Genomic DNA, 14,772 nt, shown 5'->3' with positions numbered 1-14,772 from the left:
TGGCTCACAGGACTCAGGGACAACAGAATATCCAATATTCCAATCCAATATTTATTATTATATCTTGGATAATAACATAATTAAAGATACAAGAACGTTTCTTGACAACTACACACCCAACAAACAGAACTAGAACTGTAAATGCAGTAGTGCTTCTAATATGTGTATGTGTGTGTAAAACTGACTGCAAGCTGTTCCTGGTTAGAGGCATTAAAAGTCAGATTTGAAAAACTGCAACAAAACACGTATTAATACAAAGATAGACATAAACACTCTCTCTGAGGTCACTGAAGCCTTCATAACAGTAAAACCCTTTGCTATCATATCTTGTCATCTGTTGACTATTTTAGGAAGGATGACATCAGAAGTCGCTGTGCTGCTGCCTTTCCTCTGCCCTTGAGGCTTTGCCCTTGCCTCCACATCCTTCCCAGCATCCTTTGTGAACATGCGATTTTCTCTCAGTTGATGATCCCCATACCTCCTTCTGCAGGCGGGATTCTGACCTGGGAGACACAAAACACAATATGAGACAGATAGTGGAGGTCAAAGTTAATGTTTGAGACATTGAGATACACACCTGATTGGACACATGTGTGCAGCACATTGAGATAGTGCTGCTTCATCTGTCGCCTCATGTGCTCTGTACTGTAGACATTTGCTATGCTGCAAAGGTAGCGTCTCTGTCCAGCTGTAAGAGCGGGGTGCTGAGGTAGAGACAAGAACTGATGTGATTGTACATGGCAGAACGACAATAACCTTGTTACATATGAGAAATATAACTATCATAATCACAATGATCTCATTCCAACCATCTTAAAGCCTTTCACATTAAAAATAACAAAGAAAACTAACTTGAGCATCTGTTCCAGCTTCATGTGGTTACCTGTAAGAAGGGTGCAGACATCATAGATTTGGGGATGTGTATTGTCTTCATGTGCTGGCTGCCTGCAGACACATTTATGTGTGTTCCTCTGCACATCTTCCTCACCTGCTGACCAGGTAAACACTCAAGGCCTGCCAAAGGCAACACGCAACATACGACATCTCATTTCTTACAATTTAGATAATCTGCGATAACTCTCTTTATTGGAAATGATTTAATTCCAGTGTATCACAGCACACATTACTGAACTTGTTGTTAAATATATATATATATAAGTAGTGTTTAGGGTATTTAACCTTTACTTGAGCATTTTTATTTTATGCTACTTTACACTTATTCTCCACATTTCAGAAGAAATTGTTGTACTTTTTCCATGCACATTTGATTGAAGTTCACTGAAGTTAAAGATGAGAATACTAATTTCAACACTGGAAATGACATGAAAAGGCCATTATAGTGAGAACAGGTTTAGTTCAGTCATCAAAGAGAAAAACACTTGCAGTTGTTGATGTGTTCACATTCAAATCAACCACTTATGTAATTCAAGAATGAAAACAACAGGTTTATTCATACTTCTAGTCATTTAAAAGAACATTTGACTCACCATCTGTGCATCTCTTGTTAGACTCTACAGACCTAAAAATCAAGAATTTCACCATTTGGAAAATGAATAAATAAATCCACCGATTACATCCATTAGTTCTCAGGTTGTTCTTACCTCATTAAGATGTGACCACTTCCATTTTTTAACAGGTTTTCTTTTTTCAGGTGCTCGACAAATGTAACCCGCTTTCTCATTGTTACGTAAAATCACAATATTTCCTGTCGGTATGTCAGAGAGGTTGCTAGTGCCTTTATCAGTTCAGCATGTTGCAGCCAGCAGAGCCTATTAGTGAGAAATGAAGCCAGCACTGAAATCTGACTCCATTCCCAGGGCTCCAATTACAGAGTAGAGGTCTAATATACTTGAACCCTGAGCGTGTTCTCATCTAAAATGTAAAACACAAACAAAATTACAAGCCACTCTGTTTACACACTTTATTGAGCATCATGTCCAATATACATTGCATTGACACAAAATGAAAAAAAAAAAAATCCCAAAACAAATAATGGCGTTAGGGTGGATTACCTGGACACACCATTTTCAGAGCGTATTGCTTAATGACATTTCAAACGCACCGAATCTGTGCAAATACAGTGAACACCGGTCAGAGGAGGTCATGGTAGGTTAGAAAATTCTGACTTAAAAAGGTAATGTCAACAGCAGTTATGTGATCATCAAGTCTACAGAAATCTACTAACTGTACACATCACATTCACCCAGAATGTACTAACAATGGTATCCTATTTAAACATACCCAACTCCTTCAAACCTGATTGCATGCGCCAAAAGATGGTTAGCTTTTTTTCCTCAATGTCAGTCACAGATCAATCATGTATAACATAATTCAAAATAGATGTCTTCATGGCTTAATAGTCAGCAACACCATCAATGAAAGTGAACAAAAGCCAATGGTTTCCAGACTCCACCCAACACGATTGTGTAAATTCTTTAAAAATAAAACCTATTGTGTTCAATCCCCATCACAACACTTATTTATACTTTACTAAGTGGTGAGTTATCTTATTCAAGTCTCTATCAAGAGTTATAGCCCAAATTCAGTGATAGTAAAGGTGATAAATATTATCTAAGAATGCACCAATCAGAACTCAAGATGTTACTCAACAATCTACCCAGAGTCCTCAGTCTAAACCCACGAGTGAATGTGACTTACAAAAATCATCATTTACCCACACATTGATCAAAAGCCAAAGGTGCCACAACAAAGAAGGTAAGAACAGCTAGCCTAATTCTACGATGGAGCCCCTAAAATATGCCCATGTTAATAGATTAACAACTCAGACAACCATAAACCTCGTCAAATTTGTTCTCCTTTTAAATTGAGGTAAGCTCAGATGCCAGTTAACCAGTACACGTGGAATAATCACAGCTTAGGTTGTTTTCACAGACTTTTTTTTTTTGGTTGTCCATGATTTATAATAACGTTGTGAAAAGACATTAGACTTAAGTGATAATCAATAGACATCTTCACTGACGATGAGGACCACATGTTAAAGGAAAGGGTCAGGAATATTTGAGGTTTATCTTACTGATTGCTGATCGAGACCCTAATAAAGTTTGATCCTGAGAAGTTGGCACGAACCTTCTCTTAGCATTAGCTACGCTTGTGCAAGTCATTATGTTAGAAAACAGTAACTCTAAAATCACTGAGTAAGCCATTCCATTTAAACATCCACGGCTGGCAATGACAGATAACAGAGCTGTTTGAGTGGATCATGCAGGTTTGAGAGTCATGGTTTTATACCTCTCAGACATACACTAGCATAAGAAGAAAACGCTAACAGGAGGCTGTTTCTCAGAAAAATAGACTAAGAAAGTTCTTTAAAAGTTCTCAACCTGTCCCTCTAAACAACAAGCAAACTGTGAGGAAGTGAAGCCAACGAAAGGCAACAGTGATTTAATGACAGTGTTGAAAATAATCGCATCTATTGACAGAGGTTTGCTGGGCCGACATTAATCTGGTGGTAAGTGTGCAGCAGGGAGGACGAGTGATGACCTAATGATAACGGGCTTTCTTTTGTTTTACACAATCTTGACCACTAAATTGCATAAGAAACCTGGTATAAAGTAGAAACTGTTCAGCAGCAGATAAAAAAGCAAGTTAATTTACAGTAGTGACATATCTTACATCATTAATTTTTCAAAATAAATAAAATTAAATATACAATTCCAGGTAGGAAACAGGTTAATTTCGCTGGTAGGGTTCTCAAATTGGCTCATCTTGCGGAAAATGACAACCGTTCAAAGAAACGTGGCTGAAGCCAACCAGTTCCTCTGACTGGCAAAACAAGGGGTGCAAAAGCCTTTTAGTGAAATTTTCCCTCTGAAGGCATTTCCTTTAACTGAAAAAACAAAACACAGAGACAATCATCTTAATTACTGTTACTTCCAAGAGCAAGGTTTCACATGTGCGTCTTAGCTGAAACAAGTCAATTTACTTACCCTGGAATTTACAATTGACTCCTAATCAAATGCCATCTCTTGACTTTTTCTTACACAGCGAGCCACCTTCCTCTTGAATTCACCGTTAGGATCCTCCCTCCACTCTTTCTGTGGGAGCAACATCAGACTTTTTTACTGACACGTCGTCACTTTTTCCTGAACTGCCAAGATTACAAGAATGAAAAAGGGATTTCTAGAGTCAGGGGAATGGAATAAGTAATGTAACTCACCGCAGCATCCACATTAGCTGGCGAATCACTGTTGGGGTCTGCCAGCATGGAGATAACACTAATCATGATTGTCTCTACTGTGTGGATCGGGAGCCAGCGCTCCTCAGGCTTTTCATAACCAAACTTATCTTCTCCTGGCTCGTGCAGAATTGAGATGCAAACGTCCCCGTTCTTTGCAACTGTGAAGAATTGGAACATGAATTTCACAACCAACATAATTTGAAGATGGTTTTCAACAGTAGTGTTGAAAGATCCATTTACATGCCCAGACAAAGTGATCGCAATGTAGATTTGAAGTAAACAAACATCAAAGAGTGAGCTGAAAGTGTTTACCATTTGGGTGCCAGATTTCAGTGATGAACTTCATCTTTGGAGGCCGTAGTGGATAATCATAGGGAAAGGTTAGGTATGCTTTGAAAAACCCTCCTTCACTGCAATTGAGACAAGAAACAGAGCAAATGAGAAATTATGACATTAAATAACTAAAAGGAGTTATTTAAATAAATAATATCAATATATTTTCTCACTTACAAAAGGGTATCTTGTGGACCTATGATCACAACTTCCCATTTGTATATGTCATCATCATCTATCAGACCAGCTGAAAAGCCCTCCACAGGATTCTTGTTGAGCTCTGGCAAAAGAGGAATACAGCGTCTTTTAATACATCCATTCATCGATCCATCCATTAGCTGGACCTGCTTATCCTTGAGGGTTGCACTGGTCGCACTGGGTGAGAGGCAGATTACACCCCGGACACACCACCAGTCAATCACACCCTCCACACAGAGAGGCCCCCGCTGGCAGGCAGGTTCGACCCAGAACCTTCTTACTGTCAGGCGACAGTGCAAACCACTGTCCCACAGTGCTGTCCACTCTTTTTAATACAATGAACAGGAAATGAAATAGAATGATGGTAGACATATCTACATGTGTGACCAAGTAAGTAGTTTGGTAAGAGTTTACAGGGTATGTATGGGAGAAGTCGACATCCAAAGTTGCTTCTTGTTATGTTCACATTCTCTTGGCAAGCATAGACAAAAGGAGGACAGTGAGTGAAGTGGTGGCAGCTAATAATCTACCAAGCCAATTGGTAAATTAACAAATGAATTTCACAAATTAGCTCACACAATATTCCATTACAGCCAGTTTACAGAGGGAGTTAAAAAAAAACATTTTTAACAGTGATCCTGGATTTGGTGAATGTCAGAAAAATGCTTTGGAACCAAAACTCCTTTGCTTGGCAAAGAGTGTGTTAAGAAATGTAAACACACAACTGGGATTTGATCTCATTTTAAAATAGGCCACAACCACACAACACCAGTAAAGAGTAGCTCCTGCACTGTAACCACTAGCAGAGGATCATGAAAACGCAGCACAGCTATAATGATGGAGGTATTGGTAAATATGAAGTGGATGTTTTTCTTTCTTGTTAACTGCTGATGATACAAACTCTACTGTGGAGAAGCTTCTTGAAATGTTGAGTTCACAGCAAATTAATGACAGAAAGTAGAATCAGTAGTAAGGGCTGTATTAGCCCCACTGATATGGGCTTCTGACTAGCAGCCCACCATAAATCTTCTGTATTTAAAATAGGTGCCTCAAAACAATTTCCAGCATTACTATTTACTGATGTGCTTGAAGCAATCCTCTAGTATATCTTTTGTTTAGGAGATTTACCATTGAGCTGTGTTTAAGAATAGATAAGCATTGAGTTTGAGTTTTAGTGTTTTGTATCATGTCATAATATTTAGTGAAATGACATGTTAAAAAGATAACTCACTTCGTCACTTTGTAGAAGAATAAGTAATAGTCTGACAAGTTAATTCTGTGCATATTAAGTTTGGCTAATGTTTACTGAATCAAATCATGGTTTCCAAAATAATTACTGTTGAAGTGAATCACCAACCTGAAGAACTGCATTGATTCAACCACAGTGATTCACATTCCCACACACAAAAAGACCAACATTAGCATGTTGTACAATCAGTGCAAGATGTTAATCAGTCATAGAGATTATTGATATTGGCCTGTCTATTTTTTAAAGCAGTGGATACAGTGCTAGAGGGTTGCTATCATTTCAGCACTATTAGGAAAACCCTGAATCCTGTCCACATTCAGTGGTTACAAACCACAGTAACTTAAAACAGTAGGTCTAACTTTATCAAAGCAGACCAGTTTGACTATTGTGCACATATGGGCTAAAATATGACTGTAATCTTTATAGACTTATATGTTGTTTGGACTGTTGACCCTCATAATATTGTGATATAGGTCAGATATGTTTTCCTAATCTTGTAGGCTGCATTAGTTTCTTACCTTATTTGACTTTTGCTGTTATATTAAAAATGACTAAGCTTATTTTCTCAGAGACCACCGTCTCCTTGCTAAAATTAATTATTGTATAACCCCACCATAGTTAAAAACAGAATATATGCGCATCATCCATATGAAGGTGCTGAGTCAAACACTGTAATGAATTTAGCAATAGCTGCTATAATGAGTGCCAGCAACAATCATGCTGTTTTTTTGTATCGTCAAAAAACTGTGATATATTCTAAGAAAAAAAAAGAAAAAGAAAAAGAAACAAATCTGTTTATAAAATAGCCCATTCATTTATATAGCCGACTCGGGAGACAGGCATCCAGACGCTGAACCGGACTGTCAGTGAGCTGCAGACCAAACAGGGTATTGGTATCTCAGTGTCCAGGTCCATGTGTCTGGCATTAAAAACAAAAGACACACCACTGCGACCACCAGTAATAATAATAGTGAAAATTCTCAAAATGAGGCAACAGGAGAAAAAATACGAGTTTGTATGTTGAAGGCTTCAACACTGAGATGCGCATTCTGAAAAGCCGCTACAACTAAGCAGCGTTACAGTCTGAGCCCGATTTGACATCACAAACACCAGATATTATCTTATATAGCTAGGCGGTGAGTTTGTAATTTTAATCAGTTACTACTGATATAGTCGCATATTTGTCTATGAAAGGCTCAGATTTTATGCTGCTATCATTAGCAAAGCTAAAGTCTTCAGAGCAGATGAGTCCCTGGATTGATTATTCCTTTGTTCCGTCAGCTAACTAATGTCGAACTTGCTAGCCCGCTAGCAAGGTTGGCGATGCAATTCATTTGATGGTTCAGATATAATTTTATTAGAGCCACGTATACCTAGATATATATATCTTTATTTCTCATCAGAGATTAGCTAATCACAGCAGCTTAGCCACACACTGGACTGCAGTGATAAAGGAACCCATTATGTTGCTTGGTTAGCTTTCTGAGCTTACTCCTATGGCGTAAACATAGCTTTGCGTAGCTAAAAAAAAGCTAACGTTAGCTGCTAGGTAGGTGGCCATTATATAGACAATATTGGCTTTCAATGCTGTATTCATATTACCTGCCAGTTGTTTTCGAAGAAGTAATGCTGATTGTTCGGTCATGGTACGCGGACGTAATTGAAAAACACTTTGTGTCGACAAATACTTTCCCGAAAAATAGGTAAAGCTGGAGTCGAGAAGAGATGTTGCACTGCCTGCTGCTGCTTTCCCTCTGTGTTTTGACACAAGGTTCAGCTGCTGGCTTTAGCTGTGCGCATGCGCGTCTGCAGTCGCCTGTGTGTGTGTGTGTGTGTGTGTGTGTGTGTGTGTGTGTGTGTGTGTGTGTGCGCGCGCGCGCGCGTGTGTGCGTGTATCTTTAGGGAAACGTTTCTTGAGAAATCAACAGGCAGTAAAAAGGCAAACACTGTGTCCAGCCTCCTTAACACTGACCTGATTTATGAGTGATATGTAATCAACTACATTTCAATGCCATTAGTTCCCAGACAACAAGGTTATGATTCCATCTGAGACACCCAGTACTGTGCTGTATGTCTCAAGCCTCAGCAAAGGGATCATCTGACATCAATGCTTTGTTGTCTCTTCTCTCTTCTTCTGACTGGTTCACTGTTTGTTGTGTTTGTGGTGTTTTATTGTGGTTTGGTCTGTACGATGACCTTATGACCTTATCTGTTTTTATTATCTCATACAAATAGATTTGAGTAAACCAGTTCTTCCCAAATCATCTTGTATGAGTTTATAAAATTGTCAAAAAGTAAACCCAATTTTTAAAAAGGAGATAATTGCGAATCTTTTTTCTTTTTTTAAGTATTGTGTTTATGGCATGTGTTTTGATAATGCAAGTTTGAAGAAGTAATTTTATTTAAAAAAAATGTTGCGTGTTTTCCTTTGATAATTGTTGGCCAAATTTTTTAGCTTCACATTTATTTACTTAATTAAAAATATTGCTGCAGCAAACAATAGAAGATGGCTTCCAGACTATCGGGAAATGTGAGTTTCAACGTCCTACCTTGAAGCCTTGAGAAGGCGAATAAAAAGTTTTTTTCTTGTCCGTGAAATATAACTTTTGATTTATTCTTCATTAAATAAAAATACACTAAGTAAAAACCGACATTGTTAGCCAAAGTCACACAGGTTCTCCGAAGATGTCGTATTTACGAGCATCGTTGTTGAAAGTACGAGGTTGTGAAGTGCACCTCAAGGCAGCACTATGCGGAAGGAAGGGTGTTCGGCGCCATATTTAATACATCAGAAGCTAGGTAGCCTTAGCTGTTTACAAGCCCAAACTTTTAACTTCCGACAGAAACCTAAAGCAAGCCCTCAACTCAACTGAAAATGAATGTAATAGATCATGTACGGGATATGGCTGCCGCTGGCCTCCACTCCAATGTCCGGATATTGAGCAGTTTGTTGCTGACGATGAGTAATAACAATCCGTAAGTAATGTCAGAGCGGGGTCCGTCTATTTCCTGAAGAGTGATTTCCTACACCAGCATTTTTGTTGTCAGTCTGTGACAGTCAATAATAACTAACATTAATAATTGTAACCGTAAAGCAGAACAGATGCCTGCAAAATGCTCGGCCCATGTAATGACATTAGTGAGATTTTTTGTTTATATTACTGAGCGGACAAAGTGTACGTTCGTTTCCAAGAAATAGTCATATGTCGAGTCTCTTGTTCAGTGGTACCTGATATTAGCTGACAGCTTGAATTATTGTGAATTTAACCGATCAGCGAATATCGCATAGGAGGAAATGACACATATCGGTGATTATTTGCTTTTTGACGGCTTTGTAGTGTGATTGATTTAAAACCAGTGGTTATGTAACGGTTTTACTGTCAGTGTTTTTGTTCCGGCGCAGCACAACATCCGTAGGAGATAGCTGAAGCAGGATGCTCCTTGTCTTTATACAAACTTCATGGATTACTTTGTACACTTCTGTGGTTTTGATCAATTGACACTCTCTCTGCTGCTAATATGGTTTATATTGAGAATATGCTTCATTAATGTGGCTGGTTTTATATGTTTTTATGAGGCTGTTTCTATTCTGTTTCTTTTATATTCTGTTTCTCTACGACCATTAAATTCTATGTGCTATTAGCATTTCTGACACGTTACATTATGATGTGTGCAACTGAGAGACAATTTTCTACGTTGATTTTGATAACTTTACTATTTGTATCGTTTTGACTTTAGAGAGCTGTTCTCACCGGCCCAGAAGTACCAGTTGTTGGTTTACCACGCTGATGCCATATTTCATGATAAGGAATATCGTAATGCTGCCTGCAAATACAGCATGGCACTGCAACAGAAGAAGGTGCTGAGCAAAACATCTAAAGTTCGTACATCTACTGGTGGAGCAGCATCTAACATCCAGGCACAGGTGTGTTTTATAAAAGTTAGCATTTTTCTGCTTAAGATTGATGCACCTCAGTGTGTGTCCTTGCAGATTCACACAGACTGCAGGATGCAGTTATTGTAGAAATATTTGTTTCCATTTGGTGTTTTGATAATAGCATTATACAATATTTTGGCCCTTGAAGGACAAGAAACAAGAAAATTTTGATGTAAAAATTTTGAGACAGGTTGCTTTTCCCCTGGCCATCATTTACTGTGTATTAAAGTATAAAACGTGTGGTTTAAAAGTTAGGACATTTCTCTTCCAACATGTCTTCTGTGCTGCAAGTTTGTCTCCACATTTAGATGTCATGTGCTGCCATTGTTGACAAAATCCATACCACTGACTGGTCAAGAAGTGCGAATGTTAATAGAAATATGTACAATTACACCGAATCTTTCAGAGTTTGCCATCAGAAATTGAGGTTAAGTACAAGATAGCTGAATGCTACACCATCTTGAAACTGGACAAAGATGCCATTGCAGTGCTTGATGGGATTCCATCCAGACAGAGGACTCCAAAGGTAGGCTGCTGCTATTATAGTTATTGTAATTGACCTTTTTCATGCTTCATGTGCCTTTTTTTAATACAGACCATCAGAGTAAGGCCATGTAGCCATGTCTTTATCTCCATGTGCACTGATGTACACAAAGCTTTCTCTGCATTCGACTGCTGGTAATTTATAGCAACAAACAATCTATTGAAGAATGGATGCACCTACAAGCTTTGAGGTCAAAATAATGAAGCAGTAATCAGTTACTATTTTATTGTTGTAAAAATAAAAGCCACAAGGGCAGTAAGAGTAAGTGATAGAAGACTTTCCTGCTGTTCTTTGATAAATGCTGCTAAACTGTGGCAAATAATTAGAAGTAGCGTCATGATCATAATATGAAGCAAAACAATAATTTATCATTTTGCATTACGTCTGCAGAGTTTTAGTCCAGTAGCTTGTGTAGAGTCCAGTGATAAAATTGATGTTTTTCTTCTTTCTTGTCTTAGATCAACATGATGTTAGCTAACCTGTACAGGAAGGCCGGTCAGGAGCGTTCTGCTGTGACAAGCTACAAAGAGGTTCTCAGACAGTGTCCCCTCGCCCTGGATGCAATCATTGGTATGCATGGTTACCTGCTGAGACACTTAAGTCTGTCTGCTGTCTTTACACGTCTAGATTCTTAAATGTGTCGTACCAGTGCAGTACCTGTTCAGAATGTGCCTGTTGGTAGCAGCTGATTGCTTGGGCTGCATTGGTCAAGTCTATGCATGTAAAATGACCCGTGACAGAATGAATGTAAGGAGGTACAGAGCCCCCTTGGGGCTGGTTGGAAAAGAAAATCCATGTGTAAACGTGTTGGCTCTTGGTTTACAAATCTGTGCGCTCAGTTCATAAGCCGTGCTCCTGGATTCATAGTCTGTGCCCTCAGATTTGTAAATTGTGGTTCTTGGATCTACAGTATGTGTTCGAATGACTTTGTTTGCGAGTGAAAAGTAAGTAAATGCAATGTTACACAACAGAAGAGGTGAAACGTCCAATGCACGACACAGTATATGATGCGGTAGAGTTCTACCTCTCTTAAGATCATGGCATGTGTGCGCTGTAAATTGTCTGGGTGCTGCACTGTCCCTCATATTCTGGTTGCACCCTTTTCTTCACGTCGAGTTAAATGTAGAAAAGCAACGTTTGAAGCTTTTCGAGAACCGCTCATCCAAAAAATTTCAAAGTCGACACTGCAGTTGTTTGAATGAGCAGTTGTCAAGACAATCAAACTACAGACAGAGATTCCTCCATTTATAGTTCGATGTGTATTAAACTTCAGGACTGTTTTATAGATCTGTTTGTGAAAAGTGCTCTAAATTAAATTTAGCTTTTTTCCCCCAGGTCTTCTTTCTCTATCAGTCAAAGGAGCTGAAGTGGCATCCATGACTATGGATGTGATCCAGAGTATCCCCAACCTGGACTGGCTCTCTGTTTGGATCAAAGCTTATGCCTTCATACATGCAGGGGACAATCAAAGAGCCATCAACACCATTTGGTGAGGAGACTAATTACTAATACAACAAATTTTTCATACCAAGTGACTGAATGTGCCTCTCAACACAAGAGTCTATTAATTTGATGTATGTCTCTGTCCCTCTCTCATCCTGTCTCAGCTCTCTGGAGAAGAAGTCTCTCCTGCGGGACAACGTGGACCTCCTGGTGAGCCTGGCAGATGTCTACTTCAGGGCAGGGGACACCAAAAACGCCATCCTCAAATTTGAACAAGCCCAGATGCTGGACCCATATCTCATCAAAGGTCTGCTGCTAGTATCAGGCACAAACTGTGAAAATTAAGTTTAATTCAGTTGAATTCTTATTTTACCTTCACGTTTTGATTGACAGTCAGTGTCAGTGTTTACATCTGATATACATTAGTCTAAATGACCCCTAAACAAGACACGGAAACATGGGACTTTCTGTTATCTCGGTAACATATCTTTTGCTTGCACCTGCAGGGATGGATGTTTACGGCTACCTGATGGCCCGTGAGGGACACCTGGAGGACGTCGAGGTGTTGGGAGGACGATTATTTAATATTTCAGACCAGCATGCTGAACCTTGGGTGATCTCTGGGTGAGTCTTCATAGAAAAAATTCTGCTATGTGAAATATTATCATCTTGTTAAGTTTTTGTAATCCTTTGAATTCGTGTCTGTCGTTCAGCTGTCACAGCTTTTATAGCAAGCGTTACTCCAGAGCCCTCTACCTGGGAGCCAAGGCCATCCAGCTGAACAGCAACAGTGTGCAGGCTCTCCTCCTGAAGGGGGCGGCATTGAGGAACATGGGTCGTGTTCAAGAAGCCATCATCCATTTCAGAGAGGCCATGCGTTTGGCACCCTGCCGACTCGACTGCTATGAAGGCATGCTTGTTTGTTTGTTTGTTTTTTTTCTCAAATATGTCCTTCAAGCAGTGCATTTCTGTTCTGCTTGCACTGACGTTACTGTCTCATTTCCAGGTCTGATCGACTGTTACTTGGCATCCAATGGGATTCGAGAGGCTATGGGGATGGCGAATAACATCTATAAGACTCTGGGGGCCAATGCACAGACTCTGACCATCCTTGCCACTGTGTGCCTGGAAGATCCTGTGACTCAGGAGAAAGCCAAGACCCTGCTGGACAAAGCACTGGCCCAGAGGCCTGACTACACCAAGGCTGTGGTCAAAAAGGCTGAACTGCTGAGTACGTACAACACATAGATCTGCTGATACATCTGCACCACCATTATACTCATTTGAATGTAGAGGTGGAAATGAAGTGTTTTTTTTTGTTTGTGAAGGTCGGGAACAGAAATATGAAGAAGGGATTGCTCTTCTCCGGAATGCCCTGGCCAATCAGAGTGATTGTGTCCTGCACAGAATGCTGGGAGATTTTCTGGTGGCTGTCAATGATTACCAAGAAGCCATGGATCAATACAGCATAGCATTAAGGTAACAACTGACATTTAGTTTTACTTCTAATATTTCTTGGAGAAAATGTTGTTTTAAAAGTGTATTTTTGGCCACTTTATGACCAAAGATCAGATTTTTTTCTAACTTTCAGTCTGCGTTTCTATCTTTTCCTTCCTAAGCCTGGATCCCAATGACCAGAAGTCTTTAGAAGGCATGCAGAAGATGGAGAAGGAGGAGAGTCCAACAGACGCCACGGTGGAGCTGGACGGTGACGACATGGAGGGCAGCGGAGAGGACGGAGACCTGGAGGGCAGCGACAGTGAAGCCGCGCAGTGGGCCGATCAGGAACAGTGGTTTGGGATGCAGTGACCCCGGGACGCTGAGGGACTCTCGGTCAGTACCACCTTCTAACACGCTGCAGCCTGTGGGAAGCATTCAGCCATCAGGGTGGTCAAACAGAAGAAGGGGCCGTACTGCTCCGCACACCTCACATGATCACAAAGGGTCACACCAAGTGACTGACGATGCCAACTTTAGCGACGATGCAGCTGAGACTGATGCCCTGGTTTGCAGAACAGCTGCAGGAGGACTTCAGTGCAGCTTAGTGCAGAACTCCAGCCATTTTTGACCTGATGTTTTCCCATTATAATGAGTCTTATCAGCCACTTCACTGTGGAGCTGTTCAGTACAGAACCAGCAGATACTCAAGCCCAGTGTAAATCAAGATGTGTTGTTCAGTAACTTCTTGCTCACACTGTAGTAACGTGTTTGTGACAATGAAGTAATATTTCTGATGCTACTTTTGCTGTTTCTTTGTTTCATCTTTGCTGCCAGTCAGTGCTTCTCTGAATGAATGGACCACTGGTCCGGGTAATGCAACTAAAGTACAACTTCAAACTGAATATAGTTGCTACAAAGTGTATCAATAAAAACCCGCTTTGGAGTGTTTCCAGGCAACTGGTGTGATGGGAAATTTTGTTTAGGCCACAAATAGCTGGGGTTGTCCATGGCGTGTGTTGGAGAAGGGACTGGCAGAGATTTTTAATTTGTGTTTTGTTTGAGCCTGACACTCACAGAGGAAGTTTGCCACAGAGGAAGCAAAGTGTTAACATCAAATTATCACAACTTTGTCTCTGGCAGGTAAACAGGTCTGTGATAAAGTGGCCGCGTACCATTTATCTGCTGCTCTTTTAAAATGTAACAATTTTTTTTTTTTTTAGTTTTGTGTCATGTACATGTGTTATGTTGTTTCTTGAGTCTGCCTTTCTGTATCAAAATATAACTCAATGATTGGCTCATTTTTAAGTTGAGAAGTGTTACATAACCATTTCAGGACAAATGTTTATAGTATTTTGTACATATTTTTAAAATGTAAATTAAAACTATTAAACACTCACTTGACATGAATGTCGTCGTCCTGTGGTAGACTG

The 14,772-nt window shown here is 39.8% G+C and overlaps 3 protein-coding genes across 3 annotated transcripts; 1 reads left to right on the top strand and 2 right to left on the bottom strand.

Annotated features, from left to right (window-relative positions):
- Positions 1-330: 330 nt before the first annotated feature.
- fam216a (family with sequence similarity 216 member A) lies at positions 331-1,016 on the bottom strand. Its single transcript, XM_022752899.1, has 3 exons — positions 884-1,016; positions 578-704; positions 331-503 (listed from the first exon to the last, which is right to left on the bottom strand). Exons 1-3 carry the CDS (start codon positions 977-979, stop codon positions 331-333), a joined length of 396 nt encoding a protein of 131 aa, XP_022608620.1. The 5' UTR covers positions 980-1,016.
- Positions 1,017-1,907: 891 nt separating this feature from the next.
- LOC111231561 (ubiquitin-conjugating enzyme E2 G1-like) lies at positions 1,908-7,725 on the bottom strand. The gene is made up of 6 exons (XM_022758710.1): positions 7,581-7,725; positions 4,709-4,811; positions 4,511-4,608; positions 4,178-4,356; positions 3,948-4,055; positions 1,908-3,847 (listed from the first exon to the last, which is right to left on the bottom strand). Exons 1-5 carry the CDS (start codon positions 7,621-7,623, stop codon positions 3,969-3,971), a joined length of 510 nt encoding a protein of 169 aa, XP_022614431.1. The 5' UTR covers positions 7,624-7,725; the 3' UTR covers positions 1,908-3,847; positions 3,948-3,968.
- Positions 7,726-8,771: 1,046 nt separating this feature from the next.
- On the top strand, positions 8,772-14,739 carry anapc7 (anaphase promoting complex subunit 7). Its single transcript, XM_022754835.1, has 11 exons — positions 8,772-8,954; positions 9,717-9,903; positions 10,322-10,441; positions 10,918-11,029; positions 11,795-11,948; positions 12,067-12,209; positions 12,409-12,526; positions 12,616-12,812; positions 12,909-13,133; positions 13,231-13,381; positions 13,522-14,739. The coding sequence occupies exons 1-11, from the start codon at positions 8,854-8,856 to the stop codon at positions 13,709-13,711; spliced, it is 1,698 nt and encodes a 565-aa protein (XP_022610556.1). The 5' UTR covers positions 8,772-8,853; the 3' UTR covers positions 13,712-14,739.
- Positions 14,740-14,772: the final 33 nt, after the last annotated feature.

Source organism: Seriola dumerili, unplaced genomic scaffold (assembly GCF_002260705.1).
Source record: "Seriola dumerili isolate Sdu_G_001 unplaced genomic scaffold, Sdu_1.0 BDQW01000017.1, whole genome shotgun sequence".
NCBI lineage: Eukaryota > Metazoa > Chordata > Actinopteri > Carangiformes > Carangidae > Seriola > Seriola dumerili.
This window is presented reverse-complemented; position numbering and strand designations above follow the sequence as displayed.